Source organism: Tribolium madens, unplaced genomic scaffold (genome assembly GCF_015345945.1).
Source record: "Tribolium madens isolate multiple individuals breed KSU strain unplaced genomic scaffold, Tmad_KSU_1.1 Scaffold_19;HRSCAF=116;Tcas5.2_LG9, whole genome shotgun sequence".
In the NCBI taxonomy this organism is placed as follows: Eukaryota; Metazoa; Arthropoda; class Insecta; order Coleoptera; family Tenebrionidae; genus Tribolium; species Tribolium madens.
The window spans coordinates 245,842-272,738 of record NW_025400983.1 but is presented as its reverse complement, the minus strand read 5'-3'; the positions used below and the strand labels follow the sequence as shown (position 1 = coordinate 272,738).

Here is a 26,897-nt window from a genome sequence, read left to right as displayed (position 1 = left end):
AGAAAAACTATTTTAAAGCTTTAAGTTTCTAGTTTTGAGATCTTTTGGCAATTTTTTTTTATGTGTTACGGTTATCACGTAATCCTAAGTAATAGCGCTAGAAAAAAAATTCTAATTTTTTTTGTTTTCGCATTTGATCCACGCACGTGGGGATTTAAAAAAAAATTAAGTCAATACATAGGCAGGATGTTCATACATCTTTAATATGCTTTTTTTATATTCTCTTTACGTCAATTTGTCGCTGAGATATCTGAATTTAAACGAAAAAAGATCATTTTGTCTTTGATTATCGATATCACAGAGAACATAAGGGTAGTGTCTAAAACTAAATTAAATCTCAAAACTAGAAACTTAAAGCTTCAAAATAGTTTTTTTTTATCCAGATACGACTATTTTTCGATGAGTTACAGCCTTTCAAAAATCACCAAAAAATTTAGGAAAACTTTTTGTTCCTTTAATTTTTTGGAGTAGTATAGGAAAAAATAATAAATATAAAAGTAATTGCTTGAAAATAAATGCTTTCAATGGCTCACACAGCCAGTAAAATTTTATGAAATTAATTTCTGATGGATTTTAATTTTTATTATAAAATTTTATCAATCTGTATATCCATAACGACTATCATTTAATTAACGTTATTTTTTGAAATAGAAAATGTAGATGCAAATTATATTTTTTTTTATTGTAAAAGATTTTTTAAAGATCCAGACAAATACGAATAAAATTCTCACATCTTTATAATTTAAAAAAAAATCTACATAGGAATCAGATTTTTCTTTACTTTTTAAATTGCAAATTCACTTTGTTAACTTTTCTGTCTTTAGATATTTGGTCAAAGATAAATAAAGAAAAGGATCTAATAATAATTAATACGCCAATTAAAAACATTTTACTTTATTTCTTGCAGTACATTTAATTTCATTTTTCATATTTTTTTTTCTTAATGGTTTTAAAATTAATTACTTTCATGTTTTATCGTGTTTGTTAACATAGGTATTACCTATATAACATGCGCAAAATCTGTTGTTTTTTGCAAAATTTGGTTGTAAAAACCTTCAATATTCTAATTTTTTAAATTATTCAAATAAAAAACTTATTATTAGGCGGTTAAAATGCTAGATTTTAATCGTTTTGTTTACTATTAAGATTACAATAGTAATGTTTTGTAATCTCTTTTAAAAGTCTAAACACAATGTATGTTCTATTGAGGACAACTCTACAAAAGTCAGTGTTTTTTAATAATATTTTTATTAAATAATATCCACAAACACTCAATAAATAGCAACAATATCACACACTTTACAAAGGAGCGTAAGCCGAATAAGCCATTTTCTGGGCTTCCTCTCCGAAAGCTCTAGCAGCTGGGGCTTCCCAAGGACTATGAGCGGCAACAATCTGCGGATGTGCATTATCTCCCGATATTTTCTTGCACAACTGCCAAACACCCAAAGCCAAAGCCACAACAAACGAAACGAAAGACAATTGCAAAGCATTCCACGTCTTGATCGCAAGAATACCGAGAGCTAACGGTATCATAACCATGGCTTTAATCAGAATGAAGATGAAGATGGGGACGAAGATTTTCTTCAATTTGGACTTCTTGCGAGCTGTGAAGAACGAATTAGTCAAAAAATTGGAGGAGGAATCAATTTTAAATACCTTCAACTTGACTTCCGGTGTTGAATCTGAATTTAACATCGACTTCATCCTGGTCCAAGTTTCTTCCCGTGAAGCTCAAAGTCGAGCCAATCACCGGGAGATTCAAAGTGACATCGTGACTCTTCAGGTACTCTTCAACGGTGGTCTCGAACGAATCATCACTTCTGCCGGTGATTTCATTGCCGTTCTTGCTGATTTGGATGTAATCTGAGACACTAAAATCTTCTGGTGCTTTTTCTTCAGCACTAACACAGGCTGCAATAGCAAAAACACAAACTACAAGCAGCCTCATTGTGATTTATCGCACCAGAAGTCAGTGTTGAATGATAAATGAGTGATACACCCTAAGTATTTATACTATTGTTCACGGTAGCGGTACTGATGGAAAGTAAGTGTGCTGGTTTTAACAAACCAAAAGTGGAAAAGGCGACGAATCCTTGTTTGTGGGACGCTATTAGGGTCGAAGGAAGTTCGATTGGACGCAAATCGGGAACGGTTGAGAGAAACTACACCTTTTTCAAGTGTAATTCAGAAAGTATAAGATATATTTCAGAAAACGTTAATTGTAATTTAGATTAGTCAATTGTATTTCAGAAAGTATTAAGTGTAATTCAGAACCGTAAACTGAATTTCAGAAACCATCAGATCTAATTCAGATTAATTAATTTAACTTCAGAAAGCGTAAATTCAGATGAAATTCAGATTACACCTTTTTCAAGTGTAATTCAGAAAGCATCACATGTAATTCAGATTAGTCAATTGTCTTTCAGAAAGTGTTAATTGTAATTCAGAAGAGTAAAATGAGTTTCAGAAACCATGAGATGTAGTTCAGATTAGTTAATTTAATTTTAGAAAGCATAAATTGGAATTCAGATTAGTCAATTGTATTTCATAAAGTAACAATTGTAATTCTGAAACCATTACATGTAATTCAGAACTGTAAATAAATTCAATTTCATGTTACATGTAATCCAGAAAACATCAATTGTAATTCAAATGAGTAACTTACTGTTATCTCAAAATGAAGTTTACACATAAACACGAATTATTTTATTTTCAGAATTAAAGAATTACATAAATTTGCCATTTTACAGAATATATAAGATATTTTATTTTCAGAAGAATTTTAGTAATGTAATTATTTTTGAGACACGCTTAATTAATTTTAGGCGATGTATCTATCAATTTGCTTGCTTTAAGAGTTTTTGGATTATTTTGAATCAGAAAATTGTTCATTACGGCCCTGGTGTGGTTCAAATTGTTCTAAATTTTGCACTGATTATACATAAAGAGCCAATCTGTCGAATTATGCGCACTTTAAACATTTGAAATTTTTTTTGAAGATTTATGACAAAGATGGTTAAATTAACGTTTTACACGGGTGTGAGAGCGTTCAAGCTATCACGTTTTAGTAAGGTATAATTTTTAAATAAAAATAACAAATTCTGAATTACAATTGACGAATTCTCAATTACAAATTACAAACTCTGAATTATAACTAGCACTTTCTGAAACAATTAACGTTTTCTGAAATATATCTTACGCTTTCTGAATTACACTTGAAAAAGGTGTAGTCAATCGTATTTCAAAAAGTCTTAGTTATAATTCAGAATTCGTCAATTGTAATTCAGAATTCGTTATTTTCATTTAAAAATTACATTACCAAAATTCCTTTGATAAAATATCTTATTTATTTTGCAAAATGGCAAGTTTATGTAATTCTTTAATTCTGAAAATAAAATAACTCGTGTTTATGTAAACTTCATTTTGAGATAACAGTAAGTAATCTGAATGACAATTGAAATTTTCTGGATTACAGGTAACATGAAATTGAATTTATTTACTGCTCTGAATTACATGTAATGTAATTAATTAATACTTTATGAAATACAAATGACTAATCGGAATTTTAATTTATGCTTTCTGAAACTAAATTGACTAATCTGAATTACATGTGGTGGTTTCTGAATTACACTTGAAAAAGAGGTAGAGCTTTTATCGGTGCTAAACCTGAAAAATTTAAATCAAATTTCATTCTGTGTTTTTGTTACTAGAGCAACCATATTTTTTCCATAGTTACGTTTTTGCTGCTATGACAACTGACTTATTAACAATAATTTTTCCATGGTTACATGGAAATTATTACTTTTTTATTTCATTATTTTTATTTATGCAAAGTAAGGATAAATAATCTGAATGACTTTGACATTTATCTAAATAATTTTTACTGTTTTACTCAGAATATCATTCTTCATCAATTTTTGATGAAATCTATTTCTGCAAATAAACTTCCGTCATCTTGTTCGCTCAAAATTAAATACGTCACGTGATGAATCGATACACTTTGTACTTGTTTCCCTACTAATTGACCACTTTTAAAATTAATTCACTTCTCTTTTGCAAATTGGCCATCGAATTGATTTTTGGGTGAATTAATGAGAATTCACTGAAAATTTCTGTCTATTTTTAATAGTCCTCCTACATATTCATTCATTAAATATTGAAACGTATTGACGATCAATCTATTATTGTCACTCGCGACTTCCTCAAACTTTTCAGTGATGACAAATGCAACCGATAAAATGGTTGTAGAGGAGATTCTCTCCCTGAAAAACCCAGTTTTTTGCTCCTATTTGATCAGTTCCTGTTTCCTTGTTGTTAAAATGATTTTGTTGGCTTTTTTCACCGGATATAAACGAGCTGTGCATAAAGTAAGTCTTGATTATAAAAATTTCAAGTTTTTGTAAGTTTTCTTAGGCGTATTTATCGCCCGAAGATGCGGATTTTAACAAGGGTCAAGTGAAAACACACGATGAAGTTGAACGGATTCGAAGGTTGGTATTTCCTGAAAGTTTTTTTGAAAATTGTGAGTTTTCAGGGCGCACTTAAACGATTTGGAAAACATTCCGATTTTTTGGACCAGCGCTTTTGCTTATCTCTGGACTAAACCTTCGATTACCGTTGCTTGTTTTCTTTATTTTGGTTTCGTGGTAATTCGGACTTTTCACACAATAGTTTATGCATTTTTAGCCGCTCCTCAACCGACTCGTGCTATTTTATTCACTGCCGGTGTTGCAATTGTAATTTACATGTCGATACATTCGATAGTTGTAGGGTTTCAGAATTTAGCTTAATAAATTTGAATCAACAAAACAATTTTTTATTTCGTTATAAATACAATAATTTAAGGTTTGTGTGCGGAATAGGCCAGATTTTGGGCTTCTTGTGAGTCTGAAAGAGCTCTGGCGGCGTAATGTGCCGCTTCCCATGGTGGGTGTGCCGAGATTTGAGGTGGGGCGTGTTCGGAGGCGATTTTCTTGCAAAGTTGGAAAACGGCTAAACCTACAGCGACGATGAAGGAGAAGAAGGATAATTGAAGGGCATTCCAGGCTTTCAAGCCTAAAATTCCGAGCGCAAGAGGGACCAAAGTCATGGCTTTCAGTAGAACAAACACCAGAATTGGGATCACAATCTTCTTCAGTTTAGATTTTCGTGCTGAAATTTTTTATTAGATTTGATTAAAATCTTTTGACATTACCTTCAACTGGACTTCCGAAATTCAATTTAAGATCAATTTCATCACTATCCAAGTTTCTGGCACCAAGAGTGACCTTGGTTCCGAACAATGGAGCATCAATTTTGACATCATGAGTTTTGATGAAACCTTCAATGTTGTCTTCGATTGAGTTTTCGCTCCGGCTTGTAACAACTTCGTTATTATTTCTAGTCACTTCAACTCCTTCACTAATCTAAAAAAAAACGCATTTTTGTCTTGATTTTCCAATTGTTTTTGTTTTTACTTGGAAGTTATCCTTTTGTAAAATTGAGTCTAGGAAAGAAATCGCTTTGTATTTAAGACAAGCAATTGGATCGTCCTCCGTACACAAAGATCTCATCTCTTCCACACTCGAATCGAAAGAAGTGCCTTTCCAGAAGGCAGGTTTTGTCGGGGAAGCACTCGAAAGTGTCACTAAAGTTACAAACACGCACACTTTGAAGGCCGTCATGGTCGAAGACTATGTGATGATTGAATTGAACACACCCTAGCTATTTATAAGTGTGGAAGTGTTAAAAAGTGGTCAATCGGAATTGAACCGGACGCTTTGTTCTTCAGGAACACCGTGATGAATAATAATTGTGTTTATGTACGGATTCTTCACGTATTTTGGTTCAGGAGGAAACAAGGACGAAATTCATATTCAGGACGGAGCTTTGCAGGAATTTAGAACGATGTTGCTTTCGTTGCGACGGCTCAAAAACGATTTTTGACGAAATTTGAATTTGAAAATCAAGGTGTAAAAAATAATTAAAATAATTGTTTGTGTAAAAAAATCACATAGAAAGAGGAAAAACAAACACTTGTGGGACAAATAAATAGTTTTTATTAATGAATTTTTGTAACCATGACAATTAACTAATTAAAATTATTCTTGTATACAAAACTCTATGACTATGACAACAATCCTATTAAAATATTCTTTCAATGGATACATTTTTGTTACCATGGCAATTATTTAAATAAAAATATTTTGTCAAATGGTCATTTACTATGGCAACGATCTTATTCTTTTTAGATTTTTATAGTAGTCGTCAGGTGTCAAATATATTATGACGTTTTGACCATTTTTCATGTTTTTGGAAGAACTTAATAAATAATTTTTATTTCTTTTATCTAATCAGATAAAGTTTTTGTGAAAAGATAAAGATAATATTATATCAAGAGATGAAGATAATTTGTAATCGAGTCATCTTTGGATCTAAAAACGTATGTCTGTGAAACGTCAAATAAAATGTCAAGCTGAAAGGTAAAATGACATTATCAAAAAGATGATAAATTTAATTACTAAATTTATGATTTATCTTCAAGAAAAAACGCTCCTATTTCCTATTATTATACGTCGGCGACTAATTTCAGTGCATTTTGCCGTTTCACCTTTAGACTTGTCAATGTATTTGACAGTTAGTTCAAAAAAAGACATACGTTTTCGGATATAAAGATGACTCGATTACAAATTATCTAAAAAATTTAAAAAACATCTGTGTGTTCTGTTGCTTCAAAATCACGTAAATTATATTCCTATATCATTCATCAGAAAATTTGTTCCCAATAATGTTAAGGCAAATTTATTAATTATGAAGGTGAGATTTTTATAATAAAACTAAGATGAATTCAAATAATTTAATCTTGGAGGACCTTAATAATAAAATTAGTGTGCGTTTAATAATAAATTTTATCGTCGAGGAAAAAGTTTAAGGGTTTTTCATTTAATTTTTTTTATTAAAAGTTTTCTTAATATTTTTTTTTTGTATTATTATTTGTGTTTGTTACTTAACACTTGTTATTGAAATAAATTAAGCCAAAGGATTTGTTTACTTGTTTTTTGTTTGTTTTGCTATTAAAAACCCAAATTGTACAACAAAAATAATTTATTAAATAATCAATAAATAACAAATCGGTGGTTTTCTTTTTACAAGTAGGCATTGTAGGCCATTTCTTGAGCACTCAACTCCCTTCCGTATCCTGGATGGTCCCATCCTGCCGCAGGTGGGTGATCAAGGTGATGTTCATGGTGATCAACAATATGATCAACATGATGATCATGATGATGCGGGAAATGTACAACTTCGTAATTTATCTAAAATAAACAAAATAATTATTTTGTAATTGTCTAAAACATCCCAAACTTACCTTAGGTTTTGAGAGTTTGAAAATGAGCAAAGCTCCGGTCAAAACCAGTGACAAAAGCCCCAAAGTGAGTGCTTTCCATGTTTTCAAAGCGATCAAAGCTAAAGCCAGAGGGACAAGAACTGCAGTCTTGAATTTGAGTCCCAAAAGGAATGGGACAATGACTTTTTTGACGATTTTTGAACGTCCTGAAATTATTTCCAAAAAAAAGTTATGATTTTTGTTTGGAGTGAGAATTACCGGTGACTGCGAGCGGTACTTTGACTTCTTCCGGTTGCAAACTCCTCGGTACCAACCCTCCTAGGAACCCTCCCGGTTGCAACACTTGTGGTACCTTCGCGACCACATCATGACTCTGCAAGAAATCTTCAAACTTGTCGAAAATATCCTCAGGAGCTCCTCTTTCTTCCTCCAAACTTTTCTTCTTCACAATCACCAAATCTTCAGTTACTTTGATCTCGGGCTTATCCGCGACGTAACTCATCCACGCTAGAGCTTTGGGTTTGGCACAGGAAACGGAAAAGTCTTTGAGACACGTGTTGTAGATGTCGTGGAGGACATCGACGGCCGAGGGATCGGCATGGGTCAAAGCCACGACTGCCAACACCAACACCAACTTCGAACTCATGGTGGAATTTGATGGGAAGTTGAGTTGGGGAAACGTTTTATACATTGACGAACGGAAACAGAAACCAAATGCGTTTCAATCGGGTTGGACGTGATTTGAATGGCCCGGATTCCGCGATGGCATAGCTTTTCGGCGGAAAACGCGGACGGTGAGAGTTTTCCGATGAAAATTTAAGATAAAGAAAAGAGAAAAAGAAGCTTCTAAATACAAAGTGGTCATAAATAATTTTCATCTAGCCAGCTGTGAATTTTCCATGTAAAATAAAAAATGCCGCTTTACGAAAATGGGGGTACCCACTTGTTTAACTCAAAATTAAAAAATCGTGCACTTCGAAAATAGACTTCAATTATTTGAAATTAGTTAAAACAAAAAAGTTTAATTAACAACAATTTATTATTCATTAATAAGTGACACTAATGACAGAACTAGAGCTTTCAAAAAAGTAGAGCGGCACAAATAAAGTTACATGCAAAAAATTCCAAAGCTGGCTAGATGAAAATCATTTATAACCACTCTGTATAAGTAGGTACTATTCAAAATGAAACAAATTGACAAAATTTTTGTGCAACACAGAATATTGCAGTTGTACAAAAAAAACAGTGTCGTCGTAAGGGCTCTTATGCACCTTTTGATAGAAACTGTTTTATCATAATTTTTATTTTTTATACAAGGTGTTTCACAAAATTTTACGAGGTCTGCGCCTGTAATATGCAATCAATAATACAAATTCCGATACGAACTCAATTACAAATTTTAAAAAAACTGGATAATCTTTCCTAGTTTGTTCACCCTTTCAAAAATTACACTGTTTTAGTTAGTTAGTGATTAAGATAGATAAACTAGAATTATATTCATGCCGTCTCTTGATAGAACAAATGATAATTGTTTCTGAAAAACTTCAGTTTATGACTATTAATAAAACATTGATTAGTTTGCCAACTACTGTCATGGGTTTCCAAAAATTAAATAATTAAATATGTATATTTTGTATCTAGTGTTTTGTGATTTTTGTATATTTGGGCGAGTACATTAGGCGCAAGTCTCGTAAAGTTGTGTGAAACACCCTGTATTTTTTTTAAATAAGTAAAGTATGCAACCAAATAAACAGAAAAATATTGCAATAAACAGTGACAAAGAAGCGTATTCTAATACTTTGACCTGTGATGCAAGAAAATAATGCAAATAGAAACTTTAAAAAAGTAAAAAACACAAAAAATAAGTTTAAATTCGTAACATTGTGACTATACGTTGGTGGTTCTTTAATTTTGCTTAAAAGTAGAATTTTTATTTAACTCCACCTTTAAATAGATATTCACCGCTGATTTTGGTTTAATCCCGCCTAAAATTTGTCATGCTCCTCCTATTTACTGTTTAACTCCGCCTCTAGCCTTTCATGCTCCGTTTATTTAAAAAGGATTTTACTGTTTTACGCAGCAAAAAATTAAGGAAAAAGAGTTTTTACAGGAAAATTGTAGGAGTTTGATTTCTACAAATGTCAAAATGTGATTTTATTTTGAGAACAAATTAAATGTACAGTATACTATTTAAACGACAAGGATTTTTGATCAATAAAAATAATAAATGCACAGTAACGACAAAATTGTGGTATCAGAAGCAGCGGTGCAAAGATTGGCGTACGCTGATTAGACTGATTACCATTTGTGCACAGTTTCCAGCCCTTGCTGAAATCATTCATGCGCAGGGGCCCTTTCTAATACATACACCACTTTCCAATAATAATAAATATTCATTAATATAAAAATAACTACCAATAATAAATAACATTTTTGCGCAGGAACCATACATTTTTATGTAACCAAGACTAAACATTCTTTAAATTTTATGTTGTTTTACTAATTTTGATTGAAGTTACTGAGCGTTTATTATTTTTACTGTGCAGATTGGATTTTTTAGTGAACAAATTACAATAAAATACTGTGCGCGCTTTACTTAGCATTTATTATTTTTACTCTGCAAATATTAATTAAATACTGATCATTTATCATTGTATACTGATCAAAATTGAATTATTTACTGATCGCTTTATTACTACCCTTTTATTTTGCATACGAATAGTTTTTCACAGACTTACTAGAGAATGTAAATTTATGTAAATTTATTTAAAGGAAAGGTAAAAGATTAAAACATAAATCCAAGTTTTAAATTTATTATGTACCTGTTGTAATTATAAATAACTTTACAAATTTACAGTTGTCAATAAATAATTAAATAAATAAATTACATAAATAAATAATGATACTATCAATCAATCGATCAACCATTCACAGTCTAAAAAATAACTTAGGTACTCGACAATTCCGACTCTGACTAGTGTTCTACCAGAAATCCCTGTCAGAGTGTTTCTTACACTAGATTTACTCATGCTTTTGTTTATTTTTTCTACAAAAGCGTCATTATTGAGCAATAACATATTTCTTAAAGCAACTAATTATTTACAATATGACTGAGCTTTATTTACACAAAAATGTCATCACTTCACTTATTGTTCTGTATTTATGGAACATGAAGGATAAAGTCTTAGACATTCACGTTTATCTTGACCATCTCTGGCTGCTTGCACATAGCGATAGAATCGGATGACGGCAGCGTTGGTGGTTGTGGGCTTTTGCAGTTCTTTGGAATCTCTGAAAAGAAAAATAACATTAAATATTTAGATTTCTCTCCGATTTCTATTGAAACTAGAAAGCTTGTTGTCAAACAAGGCAATATTTGTTAATTATTTAAAAGTACCGAAAAAACTCTACTATTATCTCAAACTGAATACTAAGCAATTAATGAATAAAAATCGTGTCGGTGAATGTATGGTATATGCGAGATAAAGATCAACAGTTAGTCATTGTGTCGAAAATTTTGGAAAAAACCCAGCGATCTGCACCCTCGAATTTCACTGTGGCAAAAAATGGGGTCATGGTCCGGATTGCTCCGGATATGGACATAAACAAGAGGCGGAGAGAGTGAATAGTTCGGACAAAATTTCGCTGGTGGATGGACGTAAAATAGTGCATCGACACGATGGTTTACTTCTTAACCGGTTCAGTAGTACCACCTGCGTAATCTCCAACACACTGACTGATACCTCGTAACGGTACCACTTATGCCTAATTTATGAATGGCAGGCAGGCATTTGCTCAATTCCTTTGGTGGTACCAAATTGTGCAATTTCAGTTCGCTGGGAATTTCTTCAGGAAGAGATTGTGTGCTCCAGTTTTCGGTACTTTAGACACACTATTGGTAATTTTCAGCCAGAAATCAATCTGAATCAAAGTTTTTCAACAAAATAAATGCTTCAAATACAGTTTTATTCCAGAATAGAGCAATTTTCAATCTAATTTTGCACGAATTCGTTCTAAATTAATGTATTTTATTTTATTTGTGCTATTTCCAATCGATTTGGATTAATTTTAATCTAAAACCCAATCTGAATCAATGTTTTTCAACAAAAGAAATGCTTAAAAAGCAGTTTTTTTTCCAAAATAAAACAAAATGAACTACTTCCATTCCATTTTTGCTTAATTTTAACACTGAAATCATTCTAAATTAATGTACTTTAAAAAATAAATGCTTCAATCTCAATTTTAGACTGACATGAAGCAATTTATGCTATTTTCAATCGATTAGGCTTAACTTAGAGCCAAAAATCAATTTGAATCAAAGCATTCCAAGAAAATAAATGTTTACGTAACAGTTTTCGGTCAAAATAAAGCAATTTGAGTTTTATTCCAATCCAATTTCGCTCAATTTTAACACATTCTAAATCAGTGTCTTTTACAAAAATAATTGCTTAAAATCAAATTTTAGGTCAAAATAAAAAAGCAATTTGTGCTATTTCCAATTTTAAATCGAAAATCAACCTGAATCAAAGTATTTCAACAAAATAACTGCTTAAATAAGAGTTTTCTGCCAGAATAAAATAATTTGATCTATTTTCAATCCCCTTTTGCTCGATTTCAACATAAAAATCATTCTAAACCACAGTATTTCATAAAAATAATTTCTTATAATATAAAGTAATTTGTGCTATTTCCAATAAATTTAGCTTAATTTTCACCCGGAAATCAAGCTAAATCAAAATATTTCAACAAAAGAATAGCTTAAAAAAAGTTTTCTTCAAAAATGAAGCAATTTCAGCTATTTCCAATCTAATTTTGGCTTAATTTTAACAATTTTAGGCTACAATGAAACAATTTGTGCTTTTTCCAATCACTCACCTGCTTAATTCAGCTGAGAGAAGATTACTATGCGGACTGAACTTGACCGGATTTTTGTACATACTACAAATGAGTCGTTCCCGACACGGCTCCTCGTTGAACCCCAAACCGACTAAAATCTTGTCAATTTTTTCCAAAATTGGACTGTAGAACGGGTCGTACGTGATCGCGGCGGCTTGATGAAGAGCTGTTTCAAACGGCGTTGGTTCTTTTTTCGTTTCAGGTTGTTTGACTTTAGCCGAATAGACTTGTTTTTGTTCGGTTGCAGGTGTTTGAAGATTAGTACTCGGCGGTACCGGTAATTTCGCCTTGACTACAGCGGCTTGTTGTTTGAGTTTTTCTTGTAGTTTCAAGGCCAGTTTTAATTGTTCCTGCAGACGGGCGTTTTCCTCCTGTATGCGATGTCGTTCCTGCTGGAGACGAGCTTTCAATTTGGCTTCCTTCTCGGCTTTTAGTACCATTGCTTCGATTTCGCTGGGTGTCAATGGACGATTCGATGGTTTTTTATTGCGAGGTGGTTGCACTTCGTTGTCTTCTTGACTGTCTTGCCGATGGTTGATAAAACTGCAAATTGGTTAACCTTGTTTTTAGATTATTTTGAAACGATAAGTGAGGTAGGTCAGACCTACTGAACCGAATTATTTTAAGTAGCTTATTAGAATTTAATTACTTTCGTTAACCCACTTACTGGTGTGATAAATGGGGTCCTCCGGAGTAGTACTCCAATTCTTGTTCATGGGGCTTGTAGTACGTCTTGTGGGGCTCTTCTATTTCTATAGAATGGTGCAAGGAAGCCCCTCCGTGGTGCCAAGGCCCTTCAACCACCGGCGGCCCTTCCGCATGCGGGTGTATAACCTCGACGGAGTCATGGTGGTGTGGCGGATGGTGGTGGTGCCCATGATGGTGGTGCTTATTATGGGGCGCAACATGATGTATATGCGAAATGTGATGTTTGTGGTGATGGATTTTAGCACCATGTGGTACATACGCGCACAATTTGAAGAAATGATGCAAGGCCGGGAATAGGAAAAGTAGTACTTTGATTAAAAGTTTCTTTGCTGTGACTGCGCCCACGGCCATTGGCATGAAAAACATGAATTTAGCCGCGAGAAGTTTGATCACTAAGAGGATTGCCAAAAGGGCATAGATGAGTTTCTCGCTGATGAAGTTTTCTGGAAAAAAGGGGTACCTCAGCTCAATGTTCCGGTTAAAAAATTGTGAATGGAATTTTGTGGCTTTTGTGTCATTCTAATTGGGTAATTTATGGTTGTGTTGGAATTAATTTGGAAGAGGAAGTGTCCACAAAAAAGTGCTAAGTAGATAGAGGTGTTTTGGCACGAATTTACTTTCTTTCAATTAGTGATCTAGATTTGTTATTTTTGCTTTTTTGAAGAGAGGAAGTGCGATGAATGAAGATAAGTGGAACACACAACATCGATAATTTGAATACAACGAAAACTATTATTGGCCCGAAATGTTAGCACTTTGCATAAATCAGTAATTTCAATATTTTTATGACACTATTGTTGCAATTACATTTTGAATAACTAAAATTTTCACATATAAAATCGAAACAAACATGATGCGCATAAAATCTAGGATGATATTAGCATAATGTTTCTTTTTAGCGCACCAATGGAATTTCATTATTTAATTGTAACTGTTTACGATTTAATTTCTCTTCACATGATGATATTAAATTAAAAACAACCCAAATTACGCAATTTGGACATCTTCAATCCCATCAAATTACCAAACAATGTGCAATTCACTCCCACTTACTTAGCTTCTTGAAGAGTCGTCCTTCTGCAACTCCTTGTATAGCTTTGGGTTGAAGTTCCAACTTGACTAAAGCCCCATTCCCTTCGAAACTCTTCGGCGAAATCTTCAAAACACTGCCTTGAAACATCGTTTCCGGTAATTGTACTTCCATGTCATGGGTCATCAGAAACTTGACACTTTTTCCGTGCAAATCCCTTGACATTGCTTCCAGACTACTCTCCGGTTCCTCCTCATCCCAATCATCGATTTCCGGGCCGGAAATCCGGTCATAGTCCACTTGATTCCTTTTCATTTTAACAAACGGCACCACGTGTAAATCCTCCCGAGTCTCCACCGTACTTTTCAAATACTCGTAGACGGTTTTTTCGACGCAAGCCATCGTCGGCTTGCGGCAATTCTTCAGCAGTGCCGTCCATAAGGAATTTCCCGCTGATAGATTAAGGTAAGTCTCTGGTATTTCGTCGATGGTCACATTGGAGGTCGCGCTCGCTCCGGTCAAAAGTGGCACCAATAGCAAAATTAACATGTCTTTGGAACTTAACATTTTTTTTTCACCAACAATCAGACACTATCACATCTCGAAACTGGACCACCATCACAATCAGGGCATAGTGACGTTCTCCGCTGGCCGGCAACGAGAGAATACAAGAACTTGAGAGCCAGCGATCGACTTATCATTTCATGACACACTTTCCGGCGGATCCCCACTACGCTGGACTCCAGGGATTCCACAAGAAAAATACCGGAAAATTTCAAATAAACCAATCAAAAAATACAAGGGTTGCTACGCGATTACCACTGTTGCTATGCGATTAGTTTGTTTTTTCATTAATTTGAAAAATCGTCAAGACAATAGCTAGATGGTTGCTAGGAAACACCACACTTCGAGATGTGTTAAGTAACGGATCAAGTGTGCGATTTTCGGATGATTGGCTCCGCCTCTAGCTCCGCCCTGTCAATTTGTTTACGCTTTTTTATTCTTATTCTCTCACTGTGTGTAATTGATGCACATGAAAATGAGACGATATGCACCAGATATTCATAAAACGGTGCAGCATGCAAAAAGTGTCTTTTTCCAGATTTGAAGATTCGTGTGTCATAAAGGTGAAAGTTGTGAGAAGTTTAATTAGTTTAAGGGAAAATTGTGATACTTTGTCATAATTATTGCGACACGTTTTAGGTCATGTAGGCGCCGGTTCTCGTGTGATCTACTTGAAGATGGTTTATTTAAGAAGTAATTATTTAACTAATTATCAGTACAAATTGGTGGGTGTGGCTGTTATGTACCCAGAGCTTTCTTCGACAATTATGTCTATTAGCACATTTTATTAGTTTTCGTCTGGAGGCTTTATTTCTGAGATGAGTTATTCGTTTATTTTTTTGGGGTTTCTCTTTCATAGAATGCTTTCACGTTACTTCTGATGTAATAATTTTTTTGTTTGAAATGAGATTTTCTCATTATCTAATTAAATATTTATTAAAAAAAATAAATTAAGTACAGAATTCCAGCAATTTTCAACTTTACAATCATTTATTACTTTATTAAATGACGAATGTGAAAGGAAACCGTACATAAACTTGTTTTAACCCACTTATAAAAATGGTCATTTTTATCTTTTCTATCGCGCTTTTTTTCATCACGACTTTCATGTGATACTATTTTTCATTTCTGTCAACAAAAACACGCACCTTTTTGACCCCTCATTTGTAAACAATAGTCCATATTGGGCCAATCGATTACTCTACAAAATTCCAATTGTTAACACTTTTTTTTTCTGCTCAATGTCTACTTAGCATAAAGTCATAATAACCCATAAAAGCTCTTTCGTACATAGTAATTGATCGTAATTTTGTGATCACGTTAATAAACAGACCATAGTAGATATTTGCCTAGATAATTAATCACGTAATGTGTCATAAAATGTGATATGTTGATAAGCAATTTGTATGTAACGTGTGTCATCTGTGGACGAAATTTGGCCCACTTTCTGGTTCCAATTCAGATCATTAGTAATCCTCATAGGCGGATGTTTTTTCTAGGATGAACAATTACGAAATAAATTAATTAAGCAATTTCAAAATCGAAGACGCGACCTTTCGAGAGAATAAAACACAATTATTACATCGATGTGAGGTTGCATTTTATTGTAGGATTCGCGCCGACTTTCTTGAGCTGTAATATAAATCTGGAAATCGCCAAATATGCCGGAAAACGTGTTGCATTGAGGTCATCGACAGTGGTTTATTTTAAAAAAATTTCAGGTGTTTGTGGTCGAGGCCACTGGGTCATACGTCTTCGATGGCCATAATTAGAATGTCTGCTATCAGTCTGAATAAAATCGAACATTTATTTCAACTTATTTATAGAAGCAAAACATTTTCCAAAAACATTTTAATTAGTTGCGTAAAGATTTTTAATGATGACACTCCTATGCATTCTCAAAACGATTTTTGTGCATAATCAGGAGACAGACCGTTACGTGGAACAATAATGCATTAAATTTTTGATGCATTTCTATTGAATTCAATATTTTTTAACCCAAAAATTGCACAAAATTATAAAACCATTAACACGGTTCTATCTTAAAGAACATATTTTTTATTGGTTAAAGTCTAAATAAAGAAATAATTTATGAATTGTTAGCTACATTCCAAAATACAGGTTGTGCCAGAACTCGCGCCCCAGAGAAAAATACCAGGATACCAAAAAAAATTTATCTATAAAAGTTTCGAAGTTATGAGGGTTTAAATTTTGCACTTTGACTCTATTTATTTCTGTTGGGAAAATAATTTTACAAGTTTTTTGCTATAGGCTACTAAAAACGGAAACAAAGAAGGTGTATCCTAGATTGTAACTCTGTTCAATGTTATTTGTTGCTTTTATTGGCAAAATTTTTGTACCTTTACTAAATAATTCTAAAAAAAACATATACAAAATCATCATCATTAAATAAACATAAAAAATGTCAAATGTCAAAATTTTTTGACAGATAGAATTTTTTAAACATTTTTTCCATGTTCCTGGTACCTTACTTGAAAATTTTCTCTGGGGCGCGAGTTCTGGCACACTCTATATATTTTTTTGGAATTTTAGGCAACCCTTAATACAGTAATTAAACATTCAAAAAGTTGCACCAACGTTAAATTGTTCTTTCTTGTTACTGTTTTTTTTATTCGTTTGATTTTCTGTTTAATAAACACCTTGTAGTGCAATTACAATAATAAATTGCAAAATATCCTTTGATTTGCGTGAGATGATTGTTGTTGATGAAACATTTTATCTCTTTTATGACCTTAACAATTTTGCAATTAGAATAATACACAATAATTGTTATTTTGCAAAAAAAAATATTTGCTTGTATGTTATTTAATAAAAACACAATTTTAAATAATTTTATTTTTTGACATTTATTAATTACATAACCTCAATCTCTAATCTGTCACCTGTATTGCTATTGAATCGCAATCGGTTTTAAAGGTCACACTTTTTCTATAAAAAGAAAAACATGTAAGACCCCTGATAAGCCTTTCTTTCGATAATTTATTATTATTGTTTTCGAGTTTAACAAAAGCCCCCCCTCTGAAACTTAACCTTTGACCATTTCCAACTGTCAACGTCATCGTCGTTCTGTCAATCGCCGTCCCTGAATTAATTCAATTCCGAGCAAAAGCAAGTCATTTCGTGATAAACTCTCTATATTTTAGCTCCTGGGTGTTTTTCATACACTTTGAAAGTCGTAAGTGGGTGTGTCGTGCGTGAAGCCAAAAAAAAATGGGTAAAATAAAAGCCGGTCCTGTTGTTGACATCCTTGGGGATGAAATGACCCGAATTATTTGGGATTCCATCAAGGAGAAGTTGATTTTGCCGTTTTTGGACATTGAATTGCACACTTACGATTTAGGGATTGAAAACAGGGATAAAACAAGCGATCAAGTCACAGTTGACTGTGCTGAAGCTATTAAAAAGTACAATGTTGGGATTAAATGTGCGACAATTACTCCCGATGAGAAGAGAGTTGAGGAATTCAACTTGAAACAAATGTGGAAGAGTCCTAATGGAACAATCAGGAATATTTTGGGTAAATAATCACAAAATCGTGTCTTATCATTACATATTTTTGATAGGGGGCACCGTGTTTCGCGAGGCTATAATTTGCAAAAACATCCCACGATTGGTCACGGGTTGGAACAAACCAATCATAATCGGGCGTCACGCCCACGCTGACCAATACAAAGCCACCGATTTCGTCGTTCCAGGAGCCGGGAAACTCGAAATGGTGTTTACACCAACGTCGGGACAACCCATCAAATACACTGTTCATGACTACAAGGGGGCGGGTGTGGCTCTCGGGATGTTCAATACTGATGAATCCATCAAGGATTTTGCGCATTCGTCCTTCAAATTTGCTCTCAATCAAGGATATCCGCTTTATTTGAGCACCAAAAACACAATTTTGAAGAAATACGATGGTCGTTTCAAGGATATCTTCCAGGATATCTACGACCGGGAATACAAAAAACAGTTTGAAGCGAAAGGAATCTGGTATGAGCATCGTTTGATTGATGATATGGTCGCATATTGTATGAAATCGGAAGGGGGCTTCGTGTGGGCTTGCAAGAATTATGATGGGGATGTCCAGTCGGATTCAGTCGCTCAGGGGTATGGCTCTTTGGGGCTCATGACTTCTGTTCTGATTTGCCCAGATGGGAAAACTGTGGAATCAGAGGCGGCTCATGGGACTGTCACAAGACATTATAGAATGTACCAGAAAGGACAAGAAACATCAACTAATCCCATTGCGTCCATTTTTGCGTGGACTCGAGGACTGTTACACAGGGCCAAGCTTGATAATAACAAAGAATTGGAGAAGTTTGCCAATACTTTGGAAAAAGTCTGCATCGATACGATTGAATCCGGTTTCATGACTAAAGATTTGGCCATTTGTATTAAAGGCATGAATGGGGTCAAAAGAAGCGATTATTTGGAAACGTTCGAATTTATGCAAAAACTTGCCGATAATTTGAAAAAGGCAATGGGATGTTGACTAATTGCGGCAAGACTATAATCACTGTACTTTTTTATATTGTTTGGTACTGTTTTCTGGTGCTGGGTGTGTATATGTAAGCCTAAAGTTAATAAAGAGTAAAAACATTGAATTTTTAGAACATCATAGGGGCGGGGCTTAATTTGACACTAAAGATGTTTATCATAATTTATTTTTCCGTAACTTCAATTTTAAAAATATGATTTCCTAGACTTTTAGTCGGTAATAACAATACTGTTACAAAAAAGACAAATTTTAATTAATTTTTGGACTAGCTCAAACTCTTGTTAGGAATTTTTGGTTTTTTAGGTTGTGTGATGTTCCATGTCCCTAACCTAAATTTTCAAATTGTGACAAAAATTTTATTATTATTTTTGTTTATTTGGAATATTTTTAACGAAATTTATTTGAAAAATGTTAACTGGGTATGTAAATCCATTAGTTAGTATTTTTAAGACCGAATTGAGGTTATGTCATACTTTTGTCATTGTAACTTCAACTGATTTTCTAGTTTAAATAAAAGTACAACTATGAACAGTTCACGACGTAGATGGTCGGGTTTATTTCGCAGTGTACGTGAAGATGAAGATGAGGAACCCTCCCCAGTGGAAGAAAACGGGGAACCTTCACTTGAAGAAAACGAGGAACCTTCACTTGAAGAAAACGAGGAACCTTTGGGAGAAAATGAAGACTTAATGCCTGAAGCCCCAGTCCTGCGAAGGTCAACACGGAAAAAAATCAGGACTAGTATACCAGAGCCTGTCCGAGTAGCAAATAAACCGTTAAAATTGACTGAGAAAAGTAGCCCAAAAGAGATTGAAAACTATTACCTTGATAAACGAGTAAAAAGACTGAACCCGACTTTGGAGACAATTTTCGAAGAGCCTCAAGTTGTAAATAACGAGGAAGTTGTGATGAGCTCTAGAAAATTCAAACGTTCAATTAATTTCAACGTAATCGCGGCGAAAAATAGTGCTAAAATTAAGAAACGACGATTGAAAGCCAAAAATCGAATGAAGAAAAACCGCAAAAAAATCCCTTTAGAATTTGTTATGAAGAAACTAGCGACACTTGATGAGTGAATGAAATTACACTTTATATTATTTTTCGTACCAATAAATATTTATTTTTTGTGTATGTCTTTGTTATGAATGAATCCGCGTTTGCGCCTCACTCCACGTGTGATTCTGACGCAATCAATTCGTCCAAGGCCGCGAAATTGGCTCAAAATCCGCCAAATAAAAATGAGTTAACCCGCGACGGCCAGTCTCGCGAAAACCGCCTTATCACAATGTCAGTATTATCACGCTTTGTGGCTTTTACAAACCGACACCCGGTGGTCCGCGGAATGATCTCCTACGCGACCATCTGGCCCACGTCGTGCATCATCCAGCAGACCATCATGGGCAAAAATTTCGATAATTACGACTGGATGCAAGCCCTCAGGTTCAGTCTTTATGGGGGGCTTTTCACCGCCCCCACACTGTACGCCTGGGTCCGGCTCTCAACCATCATTTGGCCCAAAACCAACCTGAAAACGGCGATGACCAAAGTGAGTAAATTTCAAAGGAGAAAATTGTATTAAAAAGTGGTTTTGAAGGCCGTGGTGGAACAAATGAGCTATGGGCCGGCCGCAATGGCTTGTTTCTTCTTCGGGATGAGTCTCATGGAGGGAAAATCGGTCCAGGAAGCCAAACATCAAGTCGAATTGAAATTTTGGCCCTCGTACAAAGTAAGTTTGGAACGGATTCAAAGTTTTTCACGTGATTTTGAGGACTTTGGAACGTGGAATTACGGCCAGACTTATCTTCCAGATAATTCCACTGTAAACAAGATGTTTCTAGCGTCTAGCAGTTTTCTAATTATTTTACTAAGGTTTCAACTAATTGAATCCTTGTCATCCTTGTCATTAAAAGACATTTTTAATTGTGATTGTTTTTTTACAGGTGGCGATATGCTTCTGGCCGGTTTTACAAACAATTAATTTCTGTTTTGTACCTGAAAAAAATCGAGTTCCTTACGTAAGTGTCTGTAGTATGGTTTGGTGTTGCTTTTTGGCATACATGCATCAACTACAAATCAAAAAACAAACCGAAGTTTCGATTTTAAACGAACAGCTTTTATAAAACTGACGATAATCTCAATTTAGTCCAATAAAATGTAATATCTGTTTAAAATTGCTGGCTTGGCGGTTGCTAAGAAACGATAAATTGTAAATGTCATATATTGATTGTCCTAGCAACGGACTTTAATCACCCGCACAGCAATTCGAAACAAATTATATAAATCTTTGTGATTGCTTTATCTGTGTTACCTAAACCGATTTTTTATTTTATGTAATAAGTGATAAAGGATGTAAATTTAGATAGATAGATAGATATTTATTCATGTTATTTATAAAAACAATATTTTTGATTAATAAACATAATTTTTTACTTTCGTTTTTGATTAAACACAGTGACTTTTCGAATCGTTTAGCGAATTTGTTTCGGAAATTTTTGGCTTGGTTCTCTTTTTCGTGACCCATACATTTAACGCGAATATTAGTTCGACCTTGAGTGCTTGTAAATACGTCATCTAAAATAAACTAAGAATGAAAAAAATCACAGCCAAAAAACCTACGTGTTCCTCCACTGAAACGTTTCGAACGTTCCAAAAAAATTCAATGGTGGCTAAAACAAAAGCAACTGCCATCCCCACTCCCAGTACTAGAAACACCCCTCCAACATTATCCAAAGCCAACTCTGTTGAGGTTTTTTCCGACTGTCTTATTGGACAAGACGGTTCATCTCGCATTTTTTTCCACCATTTATTCTTCAATTCGGTCAATTTTGCTTCTTCCTGTAATTTCAAAATGGCGGTGTTTATGGCACTCCTGTAGGGATAATCGATGGGCATGGCAATGCCATATTCCTTGTTATCCAACCAATTCCCGACTTGTTTCAAGTCACACTTGGTCTCAATTTCGTACTCAATCTGCGACGATTCCATCAAGAAGGCATAGAGCCGATTCTTTGTTGTTTGGACTCGTTTCACGCCATCTGCGTTATTTTTTTCAAAAACACCTGGTTTTGCTTGAGTCATAGTAGTCCACATTTTTTGATACGTTGAGTAGTTTGATTCGCGAAAGAAGGCTTGAGTTGCTCCACCTTCAACTGTTCCGTATTTGATCTTCGTTTGTTTGGCTAAAGCCTCAGCACCGTCGATAGTTGGTTCCAAGCGTTCCATTGTAAGAAATGCGGCCAAGTTGGCTGTGTATGAACTTGTCATAATTAGAGAGAAAAACCACCACATTGAAGTTGCCAAGCGTGACGAAATTCCCCTAAATAATAATAATATTAATTGTGATTATCAAGTTGGTTTTTACTTTGGTAAAATGTCGCAACCTTGGGTCATTATGGAACCCAAAGTCAACCATAAGCAATTTTTAAGGTTCCATATATTTTCCAATTCTTCAGGATTGGGGTTACACGGGTGTGGATTTTCCCAGTCTTTGGGGGCCATTCTTGCCACCAAAAACAAAATAACTGAAACAACTAAATACAAAGTGGCTGTGTAAATCCAAATTTCTGGTGAAAAAGGCTCTAAAAAGGCAAAAATATTCACATCTTTCTCTTCAGCTTTTTTGTACAAAATACTAATCCCCAAACGCATAAAAGGCATACTGAAATCGACCACTTCTCGTCTTTGATGAGTGATTGTCAGATCGCAGATGGCCAAATCGGCTTTCTAGATAGAGAAATTAGAGCAAGCCATGACAAGTCTACACCTACTCGATCCAGTAAATCTTTAATAAGACCGTTCCAAGATTTGGTCTCGGGGTCATAATTGCCGTATTTTCCGTCTTTTGCCAATCGAAATTCGTATTTAAAACCCAAAATTTTCGCTATGGCATCTATGAGGTCCATGGAAAAACCCTCGTAACGGGCATTCCCCGTCAGGATTTCGCCCTCGTAACGAGGCTTGCGTTCCATCAAATAAGGAGGACCCAATCTAGAGATTTTTATAAAAAAAAATCTAGTGTGAACATCACACGACTTTCCTTATCCTACTTATTTAGAAAACATCCTAATAACGACAATAATTTACGTTAGTTCGGTACCCACTATTATTATTATTTTATCACATTTTATTCAATGAGGTCTATTTCATGATTCTAAATAATTTTTATCCTCATGAATTTATTGGACGGTGCGACCGATTTTTACCAAATGTTTCGTGCTGCGTCCCCTTGCTAAATTAACTCGCATACCAAATTTCAAGTTTCTAGCTCTTATCGACCCAAACCAACTTTTTTGGTGTCTTGAAGCAATAATTTGTCCAGAAATGTAAATATATATATATAGGATAAGGAAAGTAAAAAAAATGTTTTGGTAATGGTAACAACCTTGACGAAATGATCAAAACACCCTTTTGCATATTTTTAACCAAGGCATCAAAACTGTCATTTTCACCCCGCATGAAAGTCAAAATTTCTGGATTTTCGGGGGCCCATTTCGCCACGACATTCTCACGGTTTCCCTCGACCACAAAAATCGTGAAATTGACTCTCCGACCGGAGGAATCAAACCGAATCGGGCCACTAACACCAGAAAATTCCTTCTGAAAAAAAATGAGACACCATCACCAAAAACCTGAAATTTCTCAATTACGACTTTCATGAATGAACTAATCCTGAAACCATGCGACCATTTTTGGAAACCATCGCAAACCATTCGTGCTGGTTCAATGGGATCGGTCACGTGGAGAGTATTAACGCAAGTGATGAATGATTGAATGGCGTCATGAATTAGGGCCGTTTCAGTCTAAAATCACACAATTAAAGTGTGCCAAGGAAATGCCAAAACCCACTCGGATCGAATAATTGAAACTGTGTTGTTGCCAATTTTGGCTTAAATCCAAAATTCGGATTGTTGTAATGTTGGCAGTGGTGTTTAGAACTGAAAAATCCAAAGTGTGTGCATCCAAAGATGTTAAAAAATAATTAAAATAGGACGATTCCATCAAGTTGACTTCTTTGGCTTGTTTCAAAATTTCGATGATATTTTCAGTGGCACAGTCGAGAATAATCCGGTTGTGATTCAAAGCCCGGATTTCTTTCAAGAGGGGGCGATGATCCGGTCCTGTCCCCAACTGTCTTACAATCACAGAACCGGACTTTAAATTATTCAATTTTAAGATTTGTTGTAACTTAACAAGACCTTTATCATTGTCATAAAGTATAACAAAATTCCTCCACTGTAAATTCTTTACGATGGTCGCAAGACCGTGCGAAAACAAATACGAATCGGGGTAAAAATTGACCGTCATTTGTTTATTTGAATACGAGGCAGGGCGCCATTTTGTCAAAATGAAAGGTATTTCCAGACGATTACTCAGTGATTCGAAAATAGGTTTTGAGGCGAAAATTGCAGCCAATCCGGGCCCTTCTTGCGTCACATTACACACTACAAAGTTTTCAGTTCAAGTCATATTTCATCTGATTTTTACTTACAAAGTTTGCAAGAATAAAACGAATCATTCTGAGCTAAAATTTGGGTTTTGAGGGCATATTTCAAATGTTGTTGCATCACATTTGCGGTGTCTATGGCGTAGTCGAGGGCCACTTTGGACTGGACATCTTCATGATCGAAAAAAGCACCTGAAATAGGCTATGACGGAAGAAAAACACGTGGGTGGGTTACGTACCGACTGTTATTTTGTTTTTTTCAGCGAGACAGGAGAAATAATTGTAAGTGACAAAAATTAAGAGCCAAATTACGTTTTGGTAGACGATTTTCATTGTTAAGTGATAAATCACAGACACGCGACAGTTGTGAAGGGATCAAAATGGGCACACATGGCTTGGAATCGTGCCAAATACTTTTCATGCACCGAAAATAGGTCTAAATTGGGTTGGTGGGCGATTTGTCGAGAATTTCAAACAAACTGACAGATTTTTGGTAGAAAAAAATTCTACTGAAAAATATTAAAGATTATTCAAGGGGTAAATCGCAACCTTATAAATTTTGTTTACCACATTTAATTTTTTTGCTTTCATTTCTTATGATTTCGACATGATTTTTAATTATTTTTACTAATTTCAACAAAATAATGAAATAAAAAAGGTTTTGATTATGTAAGAAATTTTCTCGATAACTATTTATCGTGAAACAACGATCTTTTTTGTATATGATAGAAAATTAAATTTTCTTTCCAACGGTACCAAATATAAGAGGTTATCTCTAATAAGTCCGGAGTTATTGCCATTAAACCGCTCGGGGTGCCAAAAATCTACCAAAATCTCGACAAAAATCAAAAAAATTTTAACCTTAAAATTCTTCCATATAACGTTTTTTACATTTCTAGAGGTTTTAAAGACTCAAAAAAATGCATAAACCGTTATTGGGTCAAGTTTTAAAAAATTCGAATTTTTTTAGTTTTTGAAGGTGAGCGGTAGTAAAATCGTAAAAATAGTCAATTTACCTACCATAAGTCGAAAAAACGCTTAAGATATGGTTTTCTAGACATAAAATTACGCCCTGAACTACTACAATGCATAGTTTTTGAGATAATGAGTAATAAAATTAGTCGAGTTTTTGCGCAGTAAATTTCAAAATTGTTAAAACGCTAAAAAAATTGTAAAACTCCTCTCATTTTAGACTTTATTGTTGGATTTATCTAGTTATCTTGAAATACAGAAGTTGAACTTCTGATTTATTTTTTTTCTTTGTAAGAGCTACGACAAATATTTAAATTTAATGTTTTTATTATTTTAATTAAAAAATTACAAAATTTAAAACTGTTATGAATAAGGCTCGGATTATATGCAAAATGCATATTTGTCATTAAGAGGTATATCAACAAAATTGTAAGTTTTCTATGCATATCTAATGTTTTTTGATAAGCTAAATAAGCTAAAAAAATGCATATTTTGGCAACTTGGTGCATATTTTAGGAAATATTGTATATTTGTGCATATTTTCTTCAAATCACTAATTTCCGATTAAAGATTTCACTTCAAGTTAAAAATTGGACAATTTAAGAAAAATAATCCGATTACAAAATATTTTAAAGAGAAAACAACCGATAATTCGTAAGCCAAACTCAAAAAATTAGTACCCTGCTGAGAGTTTTTTTTTAAATCATTTGTTTCCAAAAAATAATAATTAATATAAATTAAAGTAATATAAAAAAAATATTTTTTAAGAACAAAATTTTGTTTTGTTTTTGAGTTATTCGATTTTTGTTGTCTAAATTGCGATATACATACGTAAAAAAATAATTTTATATAAAGTAGATAGTTGTAATTCCTTAAATCTTGACCTTCATGAGAAAAATGTTTTTTTTTGTTGGGTCGCCATTTACAAAAATAAATATTTTTGTAGAACTCAAAAACAAAAAAATAAAAATTTTGAAAAACTTTATTTTTGATAAAACATCACATTTCTATAGAACTTTATAATTCATCAATTAGTTTTTTCAAAAAATAAATACTTTAAGCAAAAAACGTGATGTGATCTGAAAAGTACAGATTTTTTAGAAAGGGTTAATTACTAGGTTATTAAAATGGCTTGTCTCACGCCAAACCAATTTATTTATTCTTTCATTTATTGTGTGCAGTTCAAGATGACGAAAATACAAAGTTTAGTGTATTCGAGGATAAAAATTTATCACAACTTTGATTTTTTATTGTTAAAAATTTTGCATATCGATGCATATTTGGCATATAGTGGAGCATATTTCTTAATATTTTGTGCATATTTTACGAATTTTTCGTGCATATAATCCCAGCCTTAGTTATGAAATGTGCTTGCCCCCTAAACACTCATGAAACCGACGCCTATGGTCAGTAGTGTCCATAAAATGTCAAAAAATGACAAGTAGTC

At 33.8% G+C, this 26,897-nt stretch overlaps 9 protein-coding genes across 9 annotated transcripts; 4 read left to right on the top strand and 5 right to left on the bottom strand.

Annotated features, from left to right (window-relative positions):
* Nucleotides 1-1,219: 1,219 nt before the first annotated feature.
* Nucleotides 1,220-1,999, bottom strand: LOC123015684. The gene is made up of 2 exons (XM_044415559.1): nucleotides 1,660-1,999; nucleotides 1,220-1,607 (listed from the first exon to the last, which is right to left on the bottom strand). Exons 1-2 carry the CDS (start codon nucleotides 1,949-1,951, stop codon nucleotides 1,300-1,302), a joined length of 600 nt encoding a protein of 199 aa, XP_044271494.1. The 5' UTR covers nucleotides 1,952-1,999; the 3' UTR covers nucleotides 1,220-1,299.
* A 2,221-nt stretch (nucleotides 2,000-4,220) lies between these two features.
* On the top strand, nucleotides 4,221-4,877 carry LOC123015688 (microsomal glutathione S-transferase 1-like). Its single transcript, XM_044415564.1, has 3 exons — nucleotides 4,221-4,370; nucleotides 4,417-4,493; nucleotides 4,538-4,877. The coding sequence occupies exons 1-3, from the start codon at nucleotides 4,221-4,223 to the stop codon at nucleotides 4,791-4,793; spliced, it is 483 nt and encodes a 160-aa protein (XP_044271499.1). The 3' UTR covers nucleotides 4,794-4,877.
* Nucleotides 4,798-5,691, bottom strand: LOC123015676. The gene is made up of 3 exons (XM_044415550.1): nucleotides 5,460-5,691; nucleotides 5,198-5,408; nucleotides 4,798-5,154 (listed from the first exon to the last, which is right to left on the bottom strand). The coding sequence occupies exons 1-3, from the start codon at nucleotides 5,664-5,666 to the stop codon at nucleotides 4,844-4,846; spliced, it is 729 nt and encodes a 242-aa protein (XP_044271485.1). The 5' UTR covers nucleotides 5,667-5,691; the 3' UTR covers nucleotides 4,798-4,843.
* A 1,380-nt stretch (nucleotides 5,692-7,071) lies between these two features.
* LOC123015675 lies at nucleotides 7,072-7,973 on the bottom strand. The gene is made up of 3 exons (XM_044415549.1): nucleotides 7,586-7,973; nucleotides 7,349-7,533; nucleotides 7,072-7,295 (listed from the first exon to the last, which is right to left on the bottom strand). Exons 1-3 carry the CDS (start codon nucleotides 7,971-7,973, stop codon nucleotides 7,128-7,130), a joined length of 741 nt encoding a protein of 246 aa, XP_044271484.1. The 3' UTR covers nucleotides 7,072-7,127.
* A 2,151-nt stretch (nucleotides 7,974-10,124) lies between these two features.
* LOC123015649 lies at nucleotides 10,125-14,620 on the bottom strand. Its single transcript, XM_044415517.1, has 4 exons — nucleotides 13,985-14,620; nucleotides 12,891-13,374; nucleotides 12,203-12,766; nucleotides 10,125-10,618 (listed from the first exon to the last, which is right to left on the bottom strand). The coding sequence occupies exons 1-4, from the start codon at nucleotides 14,526-14,528 to the stop codon at nucleotides 10,474-10,476; spliced, it is 1,737 nt and encodes a 578-aa protein (XP_044271452.1). The 5' UTR covers nucleotides 14,529-14,620; the 3' UTR covers nucleotides 10,125-10,473.
* A 2,866-nt stretch (nucleotides 14,621-17,486) lies between these two features.
* LOC123015663 (isocitrate dehydrogenase [NADP] cytoplasmic) lies at nucleotides 17,487-19,141 on the top strand. Its single transcript, XM_044415535.1, has 2 exons — nucleotides 17,487-18,063; nucleotides 18,110-19,141. The coding sequence occupies exons 1-2, from the start codon at nucleotides 17,757-17,759 to the stop codon at nucleotides 19,027-19,029; spliced, it is 1,227 nt and encodes a 408-aa protein (XP_044271470.1). The 5' UTR covers nucleotides 17,487-17,756; the 3' UTR covers nucleotides 19,030-19,141.
* Nucleotides 19,139-20,166, top strand: LOC123015686. Its single transcript, XM_044415562.1, has 2 exons — nucleotides 19,139-19,454; nucleotides 19,541-20,166. The coding sequence occupies exons 1-2, from the start codon at nucleotides 19,444-19,446 to the stop codon at nucleotides 20,109-20,111; spliced, it is 582 nt and encodes a 193-aa protein (XP_044271497.1). The 5' UTR covers nucleotides 19,139-19,443; the 3' UTR covers nucleotides 20,112-20,166.
* Nucleotides 20,161-21,464, top strand: LOC123015678 (mpv17-like protein). Its single transcript, XM_044415553.1, has 3 exons — nucleotides 20,161-20,581; nucleotides 20,630-20,761; nucleotides 20,976-21,464. The coding sequence occupies exons 1-3, from the start codon at nucleotides 20,177-20,179 to the stop codon at nucleotides 21,153-21,155; spliced, it is 717 nt and encodes a 238-aa protein (XP_044271488.1). The 5' UTR covers nucleotides 20,161-20,176; the 3' UTR covers nucleotides 21,156-21,464.
* LOC123015643 (glutamate receptor ionotropic, kainate 3-like) lies at nucleotides 21,395-24,870 on the bottom strand. Its single transcript, XM_044415509.1, is given in 10 exon segments — nucleotides 21,395-21,606; nucleotides 21,652-22,351; nucleotides 22,397-22,758; nucleotides 22,803-23,022; nucleotides 23,417-23,631; nucleotides 23,682-23,834; nucleotides 23,881-24,476; nucleotides 24,524-24,670; nucleotides 24,718-24,852; nucleotides 24,855-24,870. Coding segments are annotated over 10 exon segments (2,673 nt in total). The 3' UTR covers nucleotides 21,395-21,477.
* Between the last annotated feature and the right edge of the window lie 2,027 nt (nucleotides 24,871-26,897).

Excerpts from the sequence above, each read along its gene's own strand:
- LOC123015678 (XM_044415553.1), top strand. The coding sequence starts at position 20,177 with ATGAATGAATCCGCGTTTGCGCCTCACTCCACGTGTGATTCTGACGCA. Across the intron at positions 20,582-20,629 it reads TGAAAACGGCGATGACCAAA|GCCGTGGTGGAACAAATGAG; the intron begins GTGAGTAAATTT and ends GTGGTTTTGAAG. Across the intron at positions 20,762-20,975 it reads AATTTTGGCCCTCGTACAAA|GTGGCGATATGCTTCTGGCC; the intron begins GTAAGTTTGGAA and ends GTTTTTTTACAG.
- LOC123015676 (XM_044415550.1), bottom strand. The coding sequence starts at position 5,666 with ATGACGGCCTTCAAAGTGTGCGTGTTTGTAACTTTAGTGACACTTTCG. Across the intron at positions 5,409-5,459 it reads TACAAAAGGATAACTTCCAA|ATTAGTGAAGGAGTTGAAGT; the intron begins GTAAAAACAAAA and ends GTTTTTTTTTAG. Across the intron at positions 5,155-5,197 it reads TTTCGGAAGTCCAGTTGAAG|CACGAAAATCTAAACTGAAG; the intron begins GTAATGTCAAAA and ends AAAAAATTTCAG.
- LOC123015684 (XM_044415559.1), bottom strand. The coding sequence starts at position 1,951 with ATGAGGCTGCTTGTAGTTTGTGTTTTTGCTATTGCAGCCTGTGTTAGT. Across the intron at positions 1,608-1,659 it reads CACCGGAAGTCAAGTTGAAG|CTCGCAAGAAGTCCAAATTG; the intron begins GTATTTAAAATT and ends CGTTCTTCACAG.
- LOC123015675 (XM_044415549.1), bottom strand. The coding sequence starts at position 7,973 with ATGAGTTCGAAGTTGGTGTTGGTGTTGGCAGTCGTGGCTTTGACCCAT. Across the intron at positions 7,534-7,585 it reads AGTACCGCTCGCAGTCACCG|GACGTTCAAAAATCGTCAAA; the intron begins GTAATTCTCACT and ends AAATAATTTCAG. Across the intron at positions 7,296-7,348 it reads TCAAACTCTCAAAACCTAAG|ATAAATTACGAAGTTGTACA; the intron begins GTAAGTTTGGGA and ends TGTTTATTTTAG.
- LOC123015649 (XM_044415517.1), bottom strand. The coding sequence starts at position 14,528 with ATGTTAAGTTCCAAAGACATGTTAATTTTGCTATTGGTGCCACTTTTG. Across the intron at positions 13,375-13,984 it reads ACGACTCTTCAAGAAGCTAA|AAAACTTCATCAGCGAGAAA; the intron begins GTAAGTGGGAGT and ends CCTTTTTTCCAG. Across the intron at positions 12,767-12,890 it reads GGACCCCATTTATCACACCA|TTTTATCAACCATCGGCAAG; the intron begins GTAAGTGGGTTA and ends ACCAATTTGCAG.
- LOC123015688 (XM_044415564.1), top strand. The coding sequence starts at position 4,221 with ATGACAAATGCAACCGATAAAATGGTTGTAGAGGAGATTCTCTCCCTG. Across the intron at positions 4,371-4,416 it reads ATAAACGAGCTGTGCATAAA|GCGTATTTATCGCCCGAAGA; the intron begins GTAAGTCTTGAT and ends AAGTTTTCTTAG. Across the intron at positions 4,494-4,537 it reads GAAGTTGAACGGATTCGAAG|GGCGCACTTAAACGATTTGG; the intron begins GTTGGTATTTCC and ends GTGAGTTTTCAG.
- LOC123015663 (XM_044415535.1), top strand. The coding sequence starts at position 17,757 with ATGGGTAAAATAAAAGCCGGTCCTGTTGTTGACATCCTTGGGGATGAA. Across the intron at positions 18,064-18,109 it reads AACAATCAGGAATATTTTGG|GGGGCACCGTGTTTCGCGAG; the intron begins GTAAATAATCAC and ends TATTTTTGATAG.